Source organism: Athene cunicularia (genome assembly GCF_003259725.1).
Source record: "Athene cunicularia isolate RWA chromosome 1 unlocalized genomic scaffold, athCun1 chr1_part2, whole genome shotgun sequence".
Taxonomy (NCBI): Eukaryota; Metazoa; Chordata; class Aves; order Strigiformes; family Strigidae; genus Athene; species Athene cunicularia.
In genome coordinates, this window is record NW_020799092.1 from 80,576,330 (window position 1) to 80,591,848 (window position 15,519).

Below are 15,519 nucleotides of genomic sequence, written 5' to 3' on the forward strand. Positions count from 1 at the left end.
GCACCAGCGGTTACAGTGACTGGGATCCTTCAGCATCAGTGCACCCATTCCTGCCTCCCCCTGTAGATGCCGAAATGATGTCTCGCAGGGAACAGCAGTGATTAACAATTTCGTTTGGCTGCTATCCATCGTAGGCGCAAAATAATGTGATTTCTGCTTGCAATCAAGAATTACAAGAAAGTGCCTGTCTTCCGGGGAGAGAAGAAAATTAGCCACCAGGCAGATGATTCATGGGGTGCCTGAAAAGTCTTTGTGGCTCTAACAAAGAAGTTAGTTTGTAGGATGGAGTCTGCAGAAATGGCTCCGTGCATCGTGTTATTGCACGCGTCAGGAGGAGCAGAAAGGGGAAGGGTGATGCTGTTTGGGGTCCCCAATGCTTCTGCAATGTGAGCCCTTCTCCAGACATCCAGTGCCCCAAGCAGCATTGGGCCAGGCTGTGTGTGGGGACATGTGTTGGGCCAGGAGGTGCCTGAGGTTGTGTTTGAAGGGTTGGCACATGAATATGGGACATGTCCTCAGCCTGGCTGAGGGTGTGATGTTCATACAGCACAGGACTGGGAGTTGTTGGGGTGATATTTCCTCTCTGGAAGCTGTTTGAACAGCAGCTGCTCAGAGGTTTCTCACTGGAGCAGCTCTGTCAGCTCTCCCTGGTCTTAAATATTGGTGCACTGGGGCTCACGACTGAAAGAGGATTTATGTGCATGAAGCTTTGTCTGCTTTCTACCACCTAGCTTTCCCGAGCACGGCTTGTCTCATGTTTCAGCTGTTCTCAGATCTTCCTGTTCCAAATAGTGCCTCCCCATCAGATTTGTTCCTCTGACCCTGCTCATTTCAGATTGTGGACAAGGGAAATAGGAGAAATGCAGCAGGACATCTCCAATTCCCTTGTCTGGCCACCTGACCCCCTGGCCCAGGCATGCTGTCCCCTTGCCTATAGGAAAGGTCACCCTGTCACCACCCAAGGGTTTGCAGCCACAGTGGGGAAGCAGGCCTGCAACCACTGCAGGATGGAGCCAGAGCTAAGAAAGGTAATATAAGATAATAATATCCCCCCAAAGATATAATCTGGGGACCTTTCAGGTCAGTCCTTGGAAAAGGACTTCCCCTGGGGAGACTGTTTCATAGCTGGCAGGGCCCCGGGCTGCTCAAACAGGCAGCTCAGGTCTGTGTAAATGGGAAAGCCCGTCAGGGGAGCGGGGGAAGGATGGATGAGTGTAGCTGCAGAATGTGACTGTTTGCTGGGATGAGGGATGTTTCCAGCTTGCTGCAGTGCCCAGGAGGCGGTGCAGGTGGTGGTGAAAGGTGGGTGATGTTTTCATTTCAGGCCTCACCTTCGAGTGGAAGGAAGGCAGTAAAGAAGTTAATGCAAAAACTGAGAGATTTGGGTCAAACCCTCCCACAGACCCCCTTGGTTGGCTGCTGAGGGCCCCAGCTCTGGGACTGGGTGCTCTTGCCCTGCCTGGGGGAAGATGCTCCTGCCCTGGCTGGGGAGTGAGTGTCCCTGGCTCAGCCTCTCCAATTCACTGTCCATAAATCCTCCTTCCTCTGTGTCTTGAGGGAGCACAGCTACAGCAGCAGCTGCTGGGGGAGTGGGAGGAACAGAGAGAAGTGTCCAAAATGGGTTCAGTTGCATCCATGGGAGCTTTGGTGGGAGCATCCTGTGATGCCCCCGAGGAGTGAGTGGTGCAAAGGGGCCAGTCACCAAGACATCCTGGTGGCAGGGGCACAGTTGTTACCTTGTGCTTTCTGGGAAGGTTTCACTGCTGCCATGGCCTGACCCCTCCTGCTTGTACAGCTTGCCCATCAGTGTACCCCCTCAGCACCTCATCAACTGATTTTTTTTATACAGTCAGTGCATAAAAGTCTGAATGGATATGGGGAGCCAGTTCTCTCTTCCTTAGCCATTAACACCAGTTTATGGTGGGTATAAAATGTGAGTGCACCAGACGGCAAGTTTGTAGAGAGGTTAAAAAAAATGACATATATTAAACTGCCAAATTTTGCCAGTGCTGTCTGTTTAGGGAGATGTCTGTGTTTAAGGAGGTGTCTGCCTGTTTAGGGAGATGTCTGTCACCACACACTTGCTTGGATGCCCCAGCAACTCAGGCAGTGCTGCACACCTGGGAGATAAAAATAGTCCAGATCAAGATGCCCATCTAGTTGCACCATCTTAGCAGTGTGAAAATTCCAGGGAAATATGAGAAGGTGCATTTGGGAAGGGTTTCACTTGCTTCACAGAAACTGAAGCTAAGATTTATGGTGGTTCCATCCCTTTCAGCAGGGACTGTCATGTCAAGAGACTACAGGGGAGATTCAGGGCTCATCCTCATGGTAGGAGGCTTTGTACAAGCGTAGCCCCTAAGGGTCTTCTTTTATGGTGGGCTTGTGGTACCCCACTGAGGTTGACTCCTGAGCAGCGCAGGGGCTGGAGGTCCTGGGGGGGGGTCTCTGTGGGGCTGGAAGATGGCAGGGTCAGGCTGCCCACAGAGGGTCCAGAGCAGGAGTTGGGGGACGTGCAAGTCACATGCACAAGCCTTTCTTCCCTTGCTTGCTTCTGCCATGTTCAGCCATGTCCTTGTTCCAGCTGGAGGCAGTGAAACGGCATCAGCCCAGAGGCAACAGGGATCTGCTTGGAGAATTTATCCTGCCACAAAACCAAGAGGCTCCCAGGGGATGCGGGACCTCAGGCTGGGATCTTTGTTTTCTTTGTCCCGGCTCCCAGTCCCCTCAGTCATGCTAAGGAGCACTTTGCAATGTGAATAACCTCCTGGAAAAGATCCAGCCCGAGTGTGAGTAACCTGAGAAATGCAGACCTGGCTGCCAGCCAAGCAGTCAATCCGTTGATCAATTGACTTTCTAACGCTTTTTTTTCCTCGACACCCCACCCCACCCCCCTCACACACACACACACACCACACACCCCCCATCTATTGATCTCCTTGTCTCTAACATCCGCCTGCCCACCTGGAAATATTGCCTTTGACTCCACCGATACATAATACTGTGGGGCAGACTTTCACCTTCTTTATGAGAAGACAGATTAACAAGTATCGTCTCCTGAACGCCCCAGGTGGCAGTAGGGTGAAGAAACTGCAAATATCCTTAAAACTGTGGTACCTGTTCTGTGGGCAGCTCATGTCTCTGTGCCACACGTGATGAGGGATCTCCCCACACCTCACAGCCGGAGGCAGGGTGGCTCATTCCAAAGCTGAGCATTAAACGGGATAGAGGCAGCAGAAAGAAGCTGAAGTTGGTTTCAAGGTGTTCCCTGCTTCTGGGAATGTGCCCAAAGACTGACCATTATTACTTGCCTCTCTTTTAGCTTTTTCTCTTTCAAGTGTATTATTAATCTTTTTAAGTAGGATTCAGATTGTGATGCTTCTCAGCTGGTGCATACCCAGGTGATGCTATAGAAGTCTGTATTAGGATCAGAAGCCCAGTGGGGAGGCCGCTGGGGTTGGAGCAGAGCCATTTGTTTCATGTAGACCTTCAATGACCAGTGATCTCCGGCAAAACTCTTCTTCAAAGAGTTATCCACCCCAAACCTTCACTGCACTCTTGGCATTTCCTGCAAGGAGGAGAGATTAGGGGTGGGCAACAAACCCTCCTTTACAATACCTACGCAAGCAAAAACATTAATCCCCCCTCAGACTCAGTCTGTTGGAGAGGAAGAAAGAGACTGGCTGGAGACAATCTTCACAACCACCATCTGACTGTAACTTTCTGCTTGGAAAGGTTTCTAAGTTTAGCTATAGAAGGTATTTTTACTGTTGTTAATGTGAAAACCTGATGTGTAGGGTCACTGTGGTGTGGAGGAAAGGAGGGTCTAGCTTTCATTTCCAGGACTCATAAGGTATTTTTCTGCTTTTCTCCTTGGTGCTTCTAAGCTAAAATGCTCCATCCATTGCTCCTGGATGCCGCAAGAGGTGGAAGACGGCAAAACCAGCCTCAATTGGATATGACACTGCAAGTTGTCCCAAACCAGGGGAAAAGGTGTCACCTGCCAGTTATCTCCAGCTACTTGTCACCTTTTCATGGGCCTTGCTGCCCTTTCCCCAGTGGGGAATGGTCGAAAACCCAGTGAGGACTCTCCTTCATGAAGTTTTGCCCCTAACTGTCTGTTTCCATCAGATTTGAGCAAATCCTAACCTAATGCTTTTCTCCATGTCGTGTGCCCCCAGCGTGAATAACTGCAGGAGTTGCAGAGGAGAATATTGGAGCTGTGCTGGAGCCTGATGGATGGGGAGAGACTGGGGCAGAAACCTCCCCACACCACATCTCCCACCCTGGAGGAGAGTCATAGCCAACCCTTTCCCTGCTCTCAGGAAACCTATTGAGATGTTAATCCAGCTGCTTTTATACATGGCCTCCACCTCCCCACCATGTTTCCTGGGGAAACAAGAGCTCTGGGGTCTAAACCTCAAGTTGGTGGGACTGGGAGTCCAGCAGCCCATGTGGGTCACTGCCTTTGAACAAACCAGGCACGTTCAGCTGAGTGCCGAAGCGGAAAATAAGCTTCCTGCAGCTCTCACTTCATCTTCTTTTATTGAGCAGCCTCACAAGATTTATCCCCTTTCTCTCCCCATCATCTCTGTTAAACATTACTACGCAGTGCAACCCCTTTAAATCAGGAAATCAATGGTATTTATTAAAAAAAAAAAAAAAAATAGACCAAACAAAACACTCTCAAAGCTCTTGCTCCAAGAGAGGGAGGGGATCCATTTACCCATTCTGCAAGGAGCAGCAGTTTCTCATGATTGCTGACGCTGCTTTTTAGACAGGCTACACACTGCAACATGTGGGTAAAAATGCTCCTTGGAAAAGGTTTCCTTGCTTAAAAATCCTTTCATGTCATGATAGAATTGCCTGGAGCTGAGAGGGAGGTCCTCCAGGAGAACAAGGTGAATCAATGCACCTTCAGAAGCGGAGGAGAGCTGCAGCTCTGAACACGTGGTGTTTGCTGGGCCTCCAAGGAGGTCTCTTGGCCACCAGAACTGTCACCCCTTGCCTTCAACACCATCACCACACCGCTGCCAACAGCTTCTGCTGTGTGGGCGCCCGCGTGAGGGGTACCCTAACCCATGCTCCTCTAGCTTCTTCCTAGCTCTTCTGGCTTCCTTCCAGGATGTTCATTTTGGACACACCTTGACCCAGGACGGTGCTGGGTCAGAATTCAAGCTTTGGTCTAAAAAGCACATGTGGCCATATGCAGCCACCTGGGGCATCAGGGGATGGTTGTCATGTGGGAAAAGTCACATTTAGCCCCTCATGGAGAGAACTGCAGCCAGAAGCTTAGCGGGGGTTGTGGTCATCTCTGCCATGCAGGGACCATCACACTTTCTCCACCAAATCTGCACGATGGCTGAATGCCAGGGACCTAGCATGGCTCTTTTGGGGAGCTCAGCTTCCTTCCCCTCTTCTGCCCAACCTACTAGCCATGGGCAAGCTAGTAATGGGCAGAACTGGGCTGTGCGTTGCCAGATGTTACGGCAATAGGGGACATGGGGAGGGAAACCACGAGGGCTGTGCAAAATGCTCCCTTAGTGCACTGGGAATGCCTGTGTCCCTCCCTTACCTGAAATGAAGCAGGTTCTTTGATCCAACTTGCATCACTGTCATTCCAGGAGGGCTAATGAAGGTGTAGATACAAACGTGTCCTGGAGATGGAGCTTAAATTACCCGAAGTGTTATCTACTGGTCTGGAAAGCTGTGTGGCAGCTCTAAGAGTGGAGGGGGGGGTTTCTGGAGGATCCATCTGCCCCGGCTGCTGTTCTTAGCAAGCAGAGTGAGAGTCCAGCTGCAGTACTGTGCTCCATGGTGCTAGCACCATCGTGTGCCAGCGAGAGACCTCCTGCTTCTGAGCCCAAGCTTGCTGCTCTTTCCTCTCCTGAGAGGTCCATGTGGCATGTCCCAGGCCTGAGATGTGAGTGGTCCTGGGGGACTGAAGTGCCTTGCGTAGGGATCACCTATTGCTGCAGGGCTTGCAGGTTGCTTTTGGGGGCAAACAAAAATCAGATCACTTGTTGACAGCCCTTTCTACTAGAGGATCTGATGTTAGGAGTCTCAGGAACCAGAGCCACCCAACAATGGGTTTATGCAGCTTTGCCTTGCCTCCTTCTAGAGCCCGTGTCATGGGGTCAAGGTACACGCTGCATCTGGCACCCGAGGTCTCAAAGCAGGAGAAACTTGAGATGGGAATTAGCTGGGTAAGTCTCATGTTGAGACAGATGAGCCAAATGCCTACTGATTTTCAGCTATCTGTTCGTGTAAGAGTGGCATGAAGTGGTAGCTTGCTTTCACAGTGTTGTCAAATTGCTTATGAGTGCTGGGCTGAGTCAGTTGGTTCAATACTGGGGATTTAAACCCCAAAGCATCAGCAGGTGGGCAGGAAAGACAAAACACATTCATGCACCACCTTAGACTGCCAGAATCTCCACTGATCACAGGACTGGTGGTTGGAGCCTGGTTTGGATGCACTGACCATGGCCCAGTTGGGATGCACTGCCTCGTTTTGATACCAGTTATTGGTATTTTTAACAATTTGGGAAATCCCATTTTTTCCTTTCCTAGTCACGTGGCCAAAATGTCACTGTCAATGTAGTGAAAGGGATCTTCCAGGAAATGGAAAATCCTATACGAAAATGGCCCCAAAGGGATGTGAATACCCACACAGGGGGAATGACATGAAATGGGTGGACATGGCCATTCCCAGCTCACACCAGCTGAAGGACCTGAGTATGTCCTGTCACTTAGTGCTCCTGACCCACGTAATTAATTCTGAACACATTTTGAACTGTGTTTGTATAATCCTGGTTTAGCCTGAAAGGTGTCCAAGGGGCTTTCAAAAAGACAAAAGCTAATCCCAGCCCCTTTGGACTTAATTTGAGCTCTGGCTTTTGGTACCATTTTGCACTTCTGCCTTGCAAAGGGACCGTCTCCTCCCTACGGATCGGCCCCTCCACCTGCTCCTGGAGAGTCCCATGCATTTCAGGAGTGTGCCTCCAGCTACCAACAAGTCAATGCATTCATATTTCTTTATGAAAACAGCTTAAAATCTGTATTCAAGGGATTTAGAGAGAAATCAATTACCATAAAAATCTATTAACTCCATTAAAAAATAAACTGTAAACTTTTGACCCCCCGAGGCTTATTTCTGTCAAGCGAGGAACAATCCGTGTTTAACCAGATTTTACCTCCCATTCAAGTCTACCATTTTCCTTGAGGTTGAAAAATGTCTTTAACTCCCCTGCAGCAAATGGTGCCTTATCACAGGAGAGGAGCTGCAGAAACGCTCCGACTAGGCTTTTCCATAGGAGCATTTCAAAGCTGAAGGAGAGAACCATCATCTCCCTGGCAGCAAATTATGAACACCTTTGCTTGTGAAGTGGACAGACCCTCTAACTGACACCACCTATTGCATCTCCATCCTACCTCCTGAGTTTTTCTTACATCGGTGACAAGATGCTGCTTTTGGATGAGCTGTTGGTACCTTTTTGGAGCTGACAGTGGTTGTAACATATGTTCTCCACCTCTGTGAGCCATTAGGGTTTAGTCCATCCTTTGCCTCCTTGCTAGTGTCTTAAGCCTCAAGCCTGTATTTTTATTTTTTATCCTGCCTCCAAAATGTAATGGTTTGACTCTGTCCTTTGCTTTAGTCGCAGTCTGTGCCTTGTTTTTCCCCATCCAAATATCATGCAAAATTACATGTAGATAAGGTGGGATCTCGGTGACCTGTTAATGCGGGTGCCCTCAATATCTGGACCATCTCCACACCCTTCTCCTGTCAGTCTCGGGTGCCTCCATATCCTGAAGTTCCCATTAATTCTCCATTCAGGCCAGTCTCTACATTGCAATTACACATCTCAGCGTTGTCTCCTTGGGGGGCTGCTGGAATCTCTCTCCATAGAATTTTGCAATGTGCCTGGTAGTGCTCAATGAACAGGGTCCTTGGATGCTGGGCTGCGTACAGTGGTGTCTAGTTAGGTGAAGCCTTGGTGGGTTCTCTGCTGGCTAATATAAGGTTGTGCTCAGTCTGCAGCCTCTCAGAGGGAGCTGCAAATAGGATATCCTTCCTCTGCCCATCTGGCGGTTATCAGGACACTTGTATAAAAACGAGACCTACTTCCCTCTGTCAGATTTGCCTGAAATGGTCAAGTTTTTGCTAGGCTGTGAGTCTGTATGTGTGATATGTGCTATGGCACAATGGTGGGTGCTGAGACGTGGATCTGCACAGATCCCCTGGGAAGTCTGTGCATGCCCAGATGCAGCTCTGTAATGTAGTTTTTTCTGTCTGTGTGCAACAGGGATAGATATTTGGTGGATGGAGTTAGCAGCATCTGGCTTGGGTGATCCTGGGGCAGGAGATGCGTGAGATCCAGCTGAAGCCACAGGCAAATGGAAGACAGGCAGCGGCCAGATGAGACTGAAAATCTGCAGAGTTTCATCCCTTTTAGACAGACCTTGTTGACAGGGGTTATTTATTTATCCCAAAATTTGTTGGGGAAAAAAAAAGAGAGATTATTGCAAACACATACACAGGAAGAATAAATGGAGGGGAACAACCCAGGCTGTGGCATTACTGCTAGTATGTAAGACACGCTTTTTTTCTTCTCTTACCCTCCCGCATCTTGCCAGGCTTCCCACAGCTCTGTCATCTCATCCAGCTGAGGTAAAGGGAGAACCTGGTCCGTCAGCTTTATGGGGTTTGGAGGCAATTTGTTCAAGGAACTGTAAAACCCAGAGAAGTTGCCCCTATAAATTATTTACCAGGGACAGTAAAAGATCAAGGAAATTGCTGAGATTCCTTGCAAAACCCTGAAGTTTATGGCGTTGTTTCCCTGCCCCTACCAGGTTTCTCTAAAGATCCCTGTAGTGGTTTTAGGAGCTCTTTGACAGGGGATGATGGCAACCAGTGTCTGCAAAGATCAGCTGAGACTAGCCAGGTTTAAGTTTTCTGATGTATATAATGTATATGGTGAGCATCATGGAGGCTCCTAAGTGAGCTGGTTGCTCTAAGTGAACTGAGCTGCCCCGAGTTGGACAATGATGGTGGAGCAAACAGCAGCCCTCCATCAGCCTTGCTACCCAACGTATATCCTAAAAGATGGAGCACATGAAAGGAGCAAGCCCAGATGTGGTGGGCTGTTGGTGGAGGGATGTATTGGAGCAAGCGTTTGGAAGCTGCAGAGCAGCTCTTCACCCTGATACACAAGTTCCACACTGCATTTTCTCACCTAGGGCTGGTATTTCGTACCCAGATGAGTCCTTAAATGCAGGGGGATTCTGGAAGGAATCAAGAAGGGGAAAAACAAGACAGAAAACAACTCATTTTTCTTTTGAAGTCAGAGAATAGTGCCCTTAATTTGGGTTCATTTATAATCTGGATGTGCTGAAGTCATCCATCAAGGACCCATGCTGGTAACTCAACAGCAGGAGTTGGGTGGATTTTCACCCCGAATGAACATTTGCAGCTCACTGCTAGAAAGCAGAGCAGAGCTTTAACTACAATTTAAAAAAAAATATATGTAATAAAAATTAGAAATATTCAATATGTTCAAAAATTGAACACATAACTGTTCAACATGCATGCACATGTGTATATATGAATTCACGTCTGTCAGGAAATCTGTTTAGTTTGTTGCATCCAGATTATTAAACCCTTTTGACTCTTTTTTCCTCACCTTTGCAATGTGAATTCAAGGTGTGATTGTTCTGAGCTTGAGCCTTTCTACACCCACAGCGTCTCTGCATTTTGTGGATGTTAATATTTACTCACTGAAGGCCTGGGCCTCACCGTGCTTTTTCTTTGCCTCTTCTGAGTCTTCTAGGATTTATTCCCTATATGAGTATTTTCCTATTGCTTTGTTAATGTGCATTTTTTACTCTATTTGTTCCATGCTGAACCATTAAATAATATCAGACCTGGGGGGGGGGGAAAAAAAAAAAAAAAAAAAAAGGAAAAGCACATGTTCAATTTTTATCTGCAAAAATGTGCTTTGGCTGAGCTGCCCAAAGTGACTGCAGAAACTCAGTCTTATTTCTTGTTGCTTAGGCCTTTTTTTCATTTCCTGCATATATGTGAAGTTAGGCAACTAATGCTGAAGATTCAGAGGGGTGGTTTTTTCTGTCCTTTGCCCCTTGCTGGCTCTGTATCCCCCTCAAGTTATCACCACAGCAGTACATACCCTTGCCCCGTGGGTCAGCACTCTGGCCACTGGTGCAAGGAAGCCAATGCTCTGGAGTAGACCTCCGCATCCTCCAGGATGATGTTGGCATCTTAGAGGGACTTTCTTATTCTTTAAGAATAAATTAGTATTTCATTGGAATTACAAAGAGGAATGGAGATTTCTGTTAGCATTTGAACTTTTTTTAAATGATTTTTTTCCACGTGTTTTGGGCTTAGTCTGTCCCAAGCAGCAAGGAAATTTCATCCTTGGTTTAGGGCAGGAGTGGAGAGGATGAGGTGGGAGAGGATAAAAGGTCACATTTGGAAAGGCAGGAGGTATGAGTCCAACATCAAGACTCATGTCTGAAGGTAGAAGCTACTTACAAAGCTATTCTGAAGGCAGTGAGTTTGGAGTTTGTTAATCTACTGCTTATCTTCTCTTAATGAGATGGGATGGATTGGTGACTGCTGAAGGCAATGAGGGCCATGAGCCCTGGTGGCCTCCAGGCCTGGTGTGTGTGCTAGAGGACCTCGACACCAGGCAGGACCCCATGGGGTGACATGTGGCAGTGGATGTGCTAACTCAGGGATCCATGAGTCACTTATGAAAATCAGCAATTTGGAAGATCTTCTGTCTCAGTGTGGCAGCTGGTGTTTTTGGGGCAGGACTGGGTGGGCTGGTCACTGTGCTGTTTGCAGAAACAAGCCTTCCCCATACAGACCAGCAAGACCATTAGAACAGGCTTCAGTGCCAGCTGTTGTGATGGGCTAGATTAGCTATCTCAGTACATATTATATTGCATTTCTGGAGTTATTTTAGACATGGAAATTCTCAGAACAGTGTGTTGTCTTTACAAGCTAACTTATCCTTTGCTTGGATTGTATTTTGGGCAGGAAGAGGTGTAGAGGTGTGAATGATGGGAAGAAGAGAAGAGAGTATAGAAGGGGGTACTCTTTGAAAAACTGAAATAAAGGTCTCTGCAGGAACATTTCTGGAGAGACATGTGGTTTTAATAATATTAACACAGAGCTCAGAAACCCAGTCAAAGGTTCTGCTGCCTTCCTGCTCAAGGAAGGGGGTTTTATAGTCCAGGACAGACCCTGACCTACAGAGCTGAGGATTAAATGGGAAGGGAAGAGGGGATGCTGCCAGGCTGGCATTGCAAGAAGGGTGCTGGGGGCTGAGGGGCGATGGCATGAGCTTGCCAAAACTTGAAACACAACTCTTGCAAAAGAGGTGGGGGTAAAACCTAGTTGTCTTGGGTCTCAGCTCTGCACTTCTCCTCTATTACTTGATTCCTAGAAGCTTGTTTACTCCCGTTGTTAAAAAGCCTACATTTCCTTGGTTTGTTCGGGGTGTTTTAGGGGGTTTTTTTTGAAGAGTGAGATTTTTTTTGCTTTGAAGCCATCTCCACAGTAACCAACAGCAGAACCGCACAGAGGTTTTGGCAGGAATTACGAAGGAAGGAGACAGCACGGGTTAACACAGCACAGCAGAAATCTTGATTATATCCAAGTACACCCAGCAACTATGAGAAGAGAAAGGGAAAATAAGAAACAGAAAACACTTTAGGGAAACTTAAATTCTGAGGGTCTCAGAGATGGGTGTAGCTACGTGATGGTCAAGTTGACCACAGCCCCAGTGCCCCTGAAGTCTAGACATACACCAGGCTGGTCCAGGGATTCATTTAGGTGGGGTTATTCCGGGCTCTGCACAGGAACTCAGCCTTGTTTTCCAAAACAGACCCAATCTATAATGCAACATGATTTTGAGGTTGCACGTTGTCAGCTGGAAGGAACAATCCAGCCCTGGCAAAGAGCTAGGCTGGATGAAGTCACCTGAGCTCATCTTTTCCCCACACCTGTAATTTCCACCCTGGAAGTAGTTCATGTCTCCTTGTGAAATTGCTCAGCCTGAGATGCGCAGGCAAGAACAGAGCAAAACTTTTTTGTTGTCCATTAAAAAAGAAAACCCCTTCTGACAACACCACTTCTGCTGCAGCTGATGATTTGTAGAGAGAAGTCCCTGCTGCTCAGAGGGAGACTCCTGTAGCAGTTTGGGGAGTTACTAAACCATCCAGAGGTAATAACCAGAGCCTGCAGCTCCACAATGATGTGCTGGATCTCCAAGGGTAGCAAGTACAAAGCAGTTAATCCTGGATTTAGGAACCTGGAGGCTAGTCCCAAAACAGGCCAATAAAGACTTGAGTGCAGGTGATTGTTGTTTGCAGGGATCTAGTGATCTTTCCTCCCTGCGTGATTGAGGCAGCAGATGCTTCCCTCTTTCATCACACCCCTAATCCTCACATTTAGGCTTAATTGCCTAAGGTTGTTGTTACCTGAACAAGGGTGCTGTTAGTGAAAGGTGCTGGGGGAGCAAAGCTGAGCTCTCCCCTGTAGCCAGCATCAGCAAAGACATGGAGGAATTAGTGGATTTGTGGGCTTCAATGCCAGTTGCCTAAGCCAAGATGAGTCTTTTTAGTTGGAGACAAGCTTCCCTTGTCGCTGTAGGCTGGTGGGAGCATCATATCAGATGGCCTGTGTTAAATCCTCTTTTTTCCTGCAGATGAATGATGCTCCAGGCTGTGTGCTGACTCCAGGAACCAAGAAGGAGCTTCTTCCCAAGGACAAGGAAAATGTTGTATGCCCAGATCCTTGCCTTGGCAGTGGCTGTGGTGCAGTACAGAGCTGTGGCCGTTCATGAAGGTACGTGACAAGTGGGCTACCATGAATGCAGCAGCTAGGGGTGATACTAAGATACATCAGGAGGAAAAACAACCGCTTCCAAGAAGCAGTTTCTGCTGATGTCATGGATCCACACCCAGATGCTGTCACAGTGCTGATGCCTTTAACCTCTGCATAGGGTCCTTTTAGGTTGGGATTATCTGGCTAACAGAGCACCTCAGCTGGCCCCAAAAGGCAGGTGGGACCTGACTTGTTCCACTAGGGTTTATGGGGAAATCAGGGCTCTGCTTAGTGTCCTCTAAGCCTCTAATACTGTTCCACCTCAACTGCCCCAGGGGAAATGAGGAGAAAGGGAAAATGCATCCCCTCCTGATTCCTCTTCTGATCTCCAAGAGCTGGTACAAGCCACCACACAGAGGATATGAGAGAAAAGACATCAAGGAAGCCTTGAAGCCTCCTGCTACTGTTTAGAGTGGAGATGGAACAAGGGCTCACCACCTTCCTAGTTCCCTGTTGCCTGTGCGGGCCCACAAAGAACTTTGGGTAGAGGGGGCCAGAGCTGAAAGGCAGGAGACAAAAGGAGCCAGAGAAGACCCTCATGGAGTCCATGACATGTCTCTGTAGCCTCATGGTACTACAGAAGGGGAAGGCTCCTTGTGAGCATCCTACAAAGCTAATCCAGAGCTCCCAGGACAGTTATGGGGTTGAGTATGAGCCAGTGAGGCTTCCCTCTTCAAACTAGTCTGCAGCAACAAGGCCCCATGCTTTGAAGGTATAAATTCACCTGGACTAAATTCAGTAAATTCAACAAGGAGTTAATGGAAGCTTTGGCATCAGCTACAAAATTAACTTGATTAAGTTCCTGTCCATCAATTAAGCCAATATACTTGACTATAATGCTATTTAATTCAAAGCTGGGAACAGTGCAATAAATCAACATTTACAGATGTCTCTGGCAAACCTGTGATTGATGAAACATGGTAATTTTGGAGGTGCATGGGAAATTTCAAATAAAATCATATCCCCCTGTGATTAATATAGCTGTCTGTGTTGGTATTTTCTCGAGAAGGTACCAATCCAAATATGCTTAACATCACATGCTTCTGATGACAGCTTCAGGTACCTGATCCAAGCAGTGAATGCTCTCGGGTTTCATTGCCAAGCTGGGCCCCTCAGGAAAGGTGCTGAGCTCCTGTCTCAGCACCTCACAGAATGGACTCTGATTGCCCCTTTGTAGAGAAAGGGGCACCATCCTGCCCTTTTTAGTCCCATGGAACTCTTGCTTGTTGCTTTTCTTCTCATTATCCCTGGATGCAAATGGGGGTGGGAGCATTATGCAGGGTGAGCAAGACTCCCAGGGGCCAGGCATGGATTGGAGGTGGCTCTTGGGGGATTTGGCATGTGAAGGAACAGGTAGAAAAGGTCCCCTCAATGGCATTTTGAGCATGTTTTCCAGCTCAGGGTCAAAAATGCAGGTCTTCCAGGAAAAGCTGTCCACACTGCCTTGAGTAGCTCCAACAGGTGGGTGATTTTGAGAGGGCTGGTTGATGGTCTCCTCCATCTTGTTGAACTTTTATTGGGGTTTTCCTGGTTGTGGTTACTGGGATTTTACAGGCTGTGGTTACTCTGAGAAGCTGTCGAATGATTTCCAGTTCTGAGGTTGGAGCTGAGAACTGGTATTGCCTTCCCTCCAAGTCCTGGGGGAACAGGGACATCAAGGTCAAAGCTAGGGGAAAGGGGCATATGCAAAAAGAACCCGCAGCTGGGAAAAGAGCTTATGGTGATGTTAGCAGCTGAGCTGCCTCCAGGACACCTCTGACATCTCAGCTGAAAAGTATTTATGGAGCATTGAGAAAGGAAGAGAGATCTCAACAGAGAGTTCTAGGAAGGAAAATTGAAATAATCATCCCCCATTTTGTCAAGGGAATGTGAATTATATTCCCAGCTGGGTACAAGTAAAACCAAAAAGAGCCAGTCGTTATTTTTCTGCAGTAAACAGAACTGTTGAAGTTGTGAAGAGCTCAGTGACAAAGAAAAATGAAGAAACTAAAAGCATTGGGTAACAAAGACCCTCGGACTGCCATCTGTCTGCAGCCAGCAAATGATCCTCTGTCCTGCTGTGTGGCCAAAGGGGGTCGATCAGGGACACGGCACTGAAGGAGGACACAAAACCTGCATCTTTCCAAGCTCTCTGGGGAGCCTGCTTATAGAAATGGGGTAAAAGTCAGGTAAATTGAAGAGACTGAGCTAAAACAGGCTTTCCATTTGCGGTAGAAGCAGGAGAAACCTGCCTAGCACATCTCCCCAACAAACTGGAACAAATGCTGCGGCCCTGGTTGGGTGTGAGTTGAGTCTCCAGAGCTGCAGCTGAAAGTCAAGGCAGTGGCTGGGTAAAGTCCAAAGCAGCAGTGACACAAAAGGAGAAGAAAAAAAAAAAAAAGAGAGAAGAGGTTGAGCCCAGTCCTGGTGAGCGAGATACAAAAAGCCCTCCTCCAGCAGTCAGCGTGGTCTACTTTTTAGCAGCTCTACAGCAATAATTCAGCATCTATCTGCAAGGGAGAGAAATACCAAAGAAAATACAGATTTTGAACATCCCTTGTAGAGCCTTCATTAATTTAAGCATCCCTAAAAGTAATCAGATTTCTGTCCATGAAATATAGTTATTGGAT

The 15,519-nt window shown here is 47.7% G+C and overlaps 1 protein-coding gene across 1 annotated transcript in view; it reads left to right on the forward strand.

Annotated features, from left to right (window-relative positions):
• LOC113491400 (collagen alpha-1(VII) chain-like) overlaps positions 1-15,519 on the forward strand; it is a 142,906-nt gene that overhangs the window by 17,809 nt on the left and 109,578 nt on the right. Inside the window, exon 2 of the mRNA XM_026868298.1 lies at positions 12,732-12,871. Within this exon, the coding sequence (XP_026724099.1) occupies positions 12,802-12,871 (70 nt within the window). The 5' untranslated portion in view covers positions 12,732-12,801. The remainder of the gene's footprint in view (positions 1-12,731; positions 12,872-15,519) is intronic.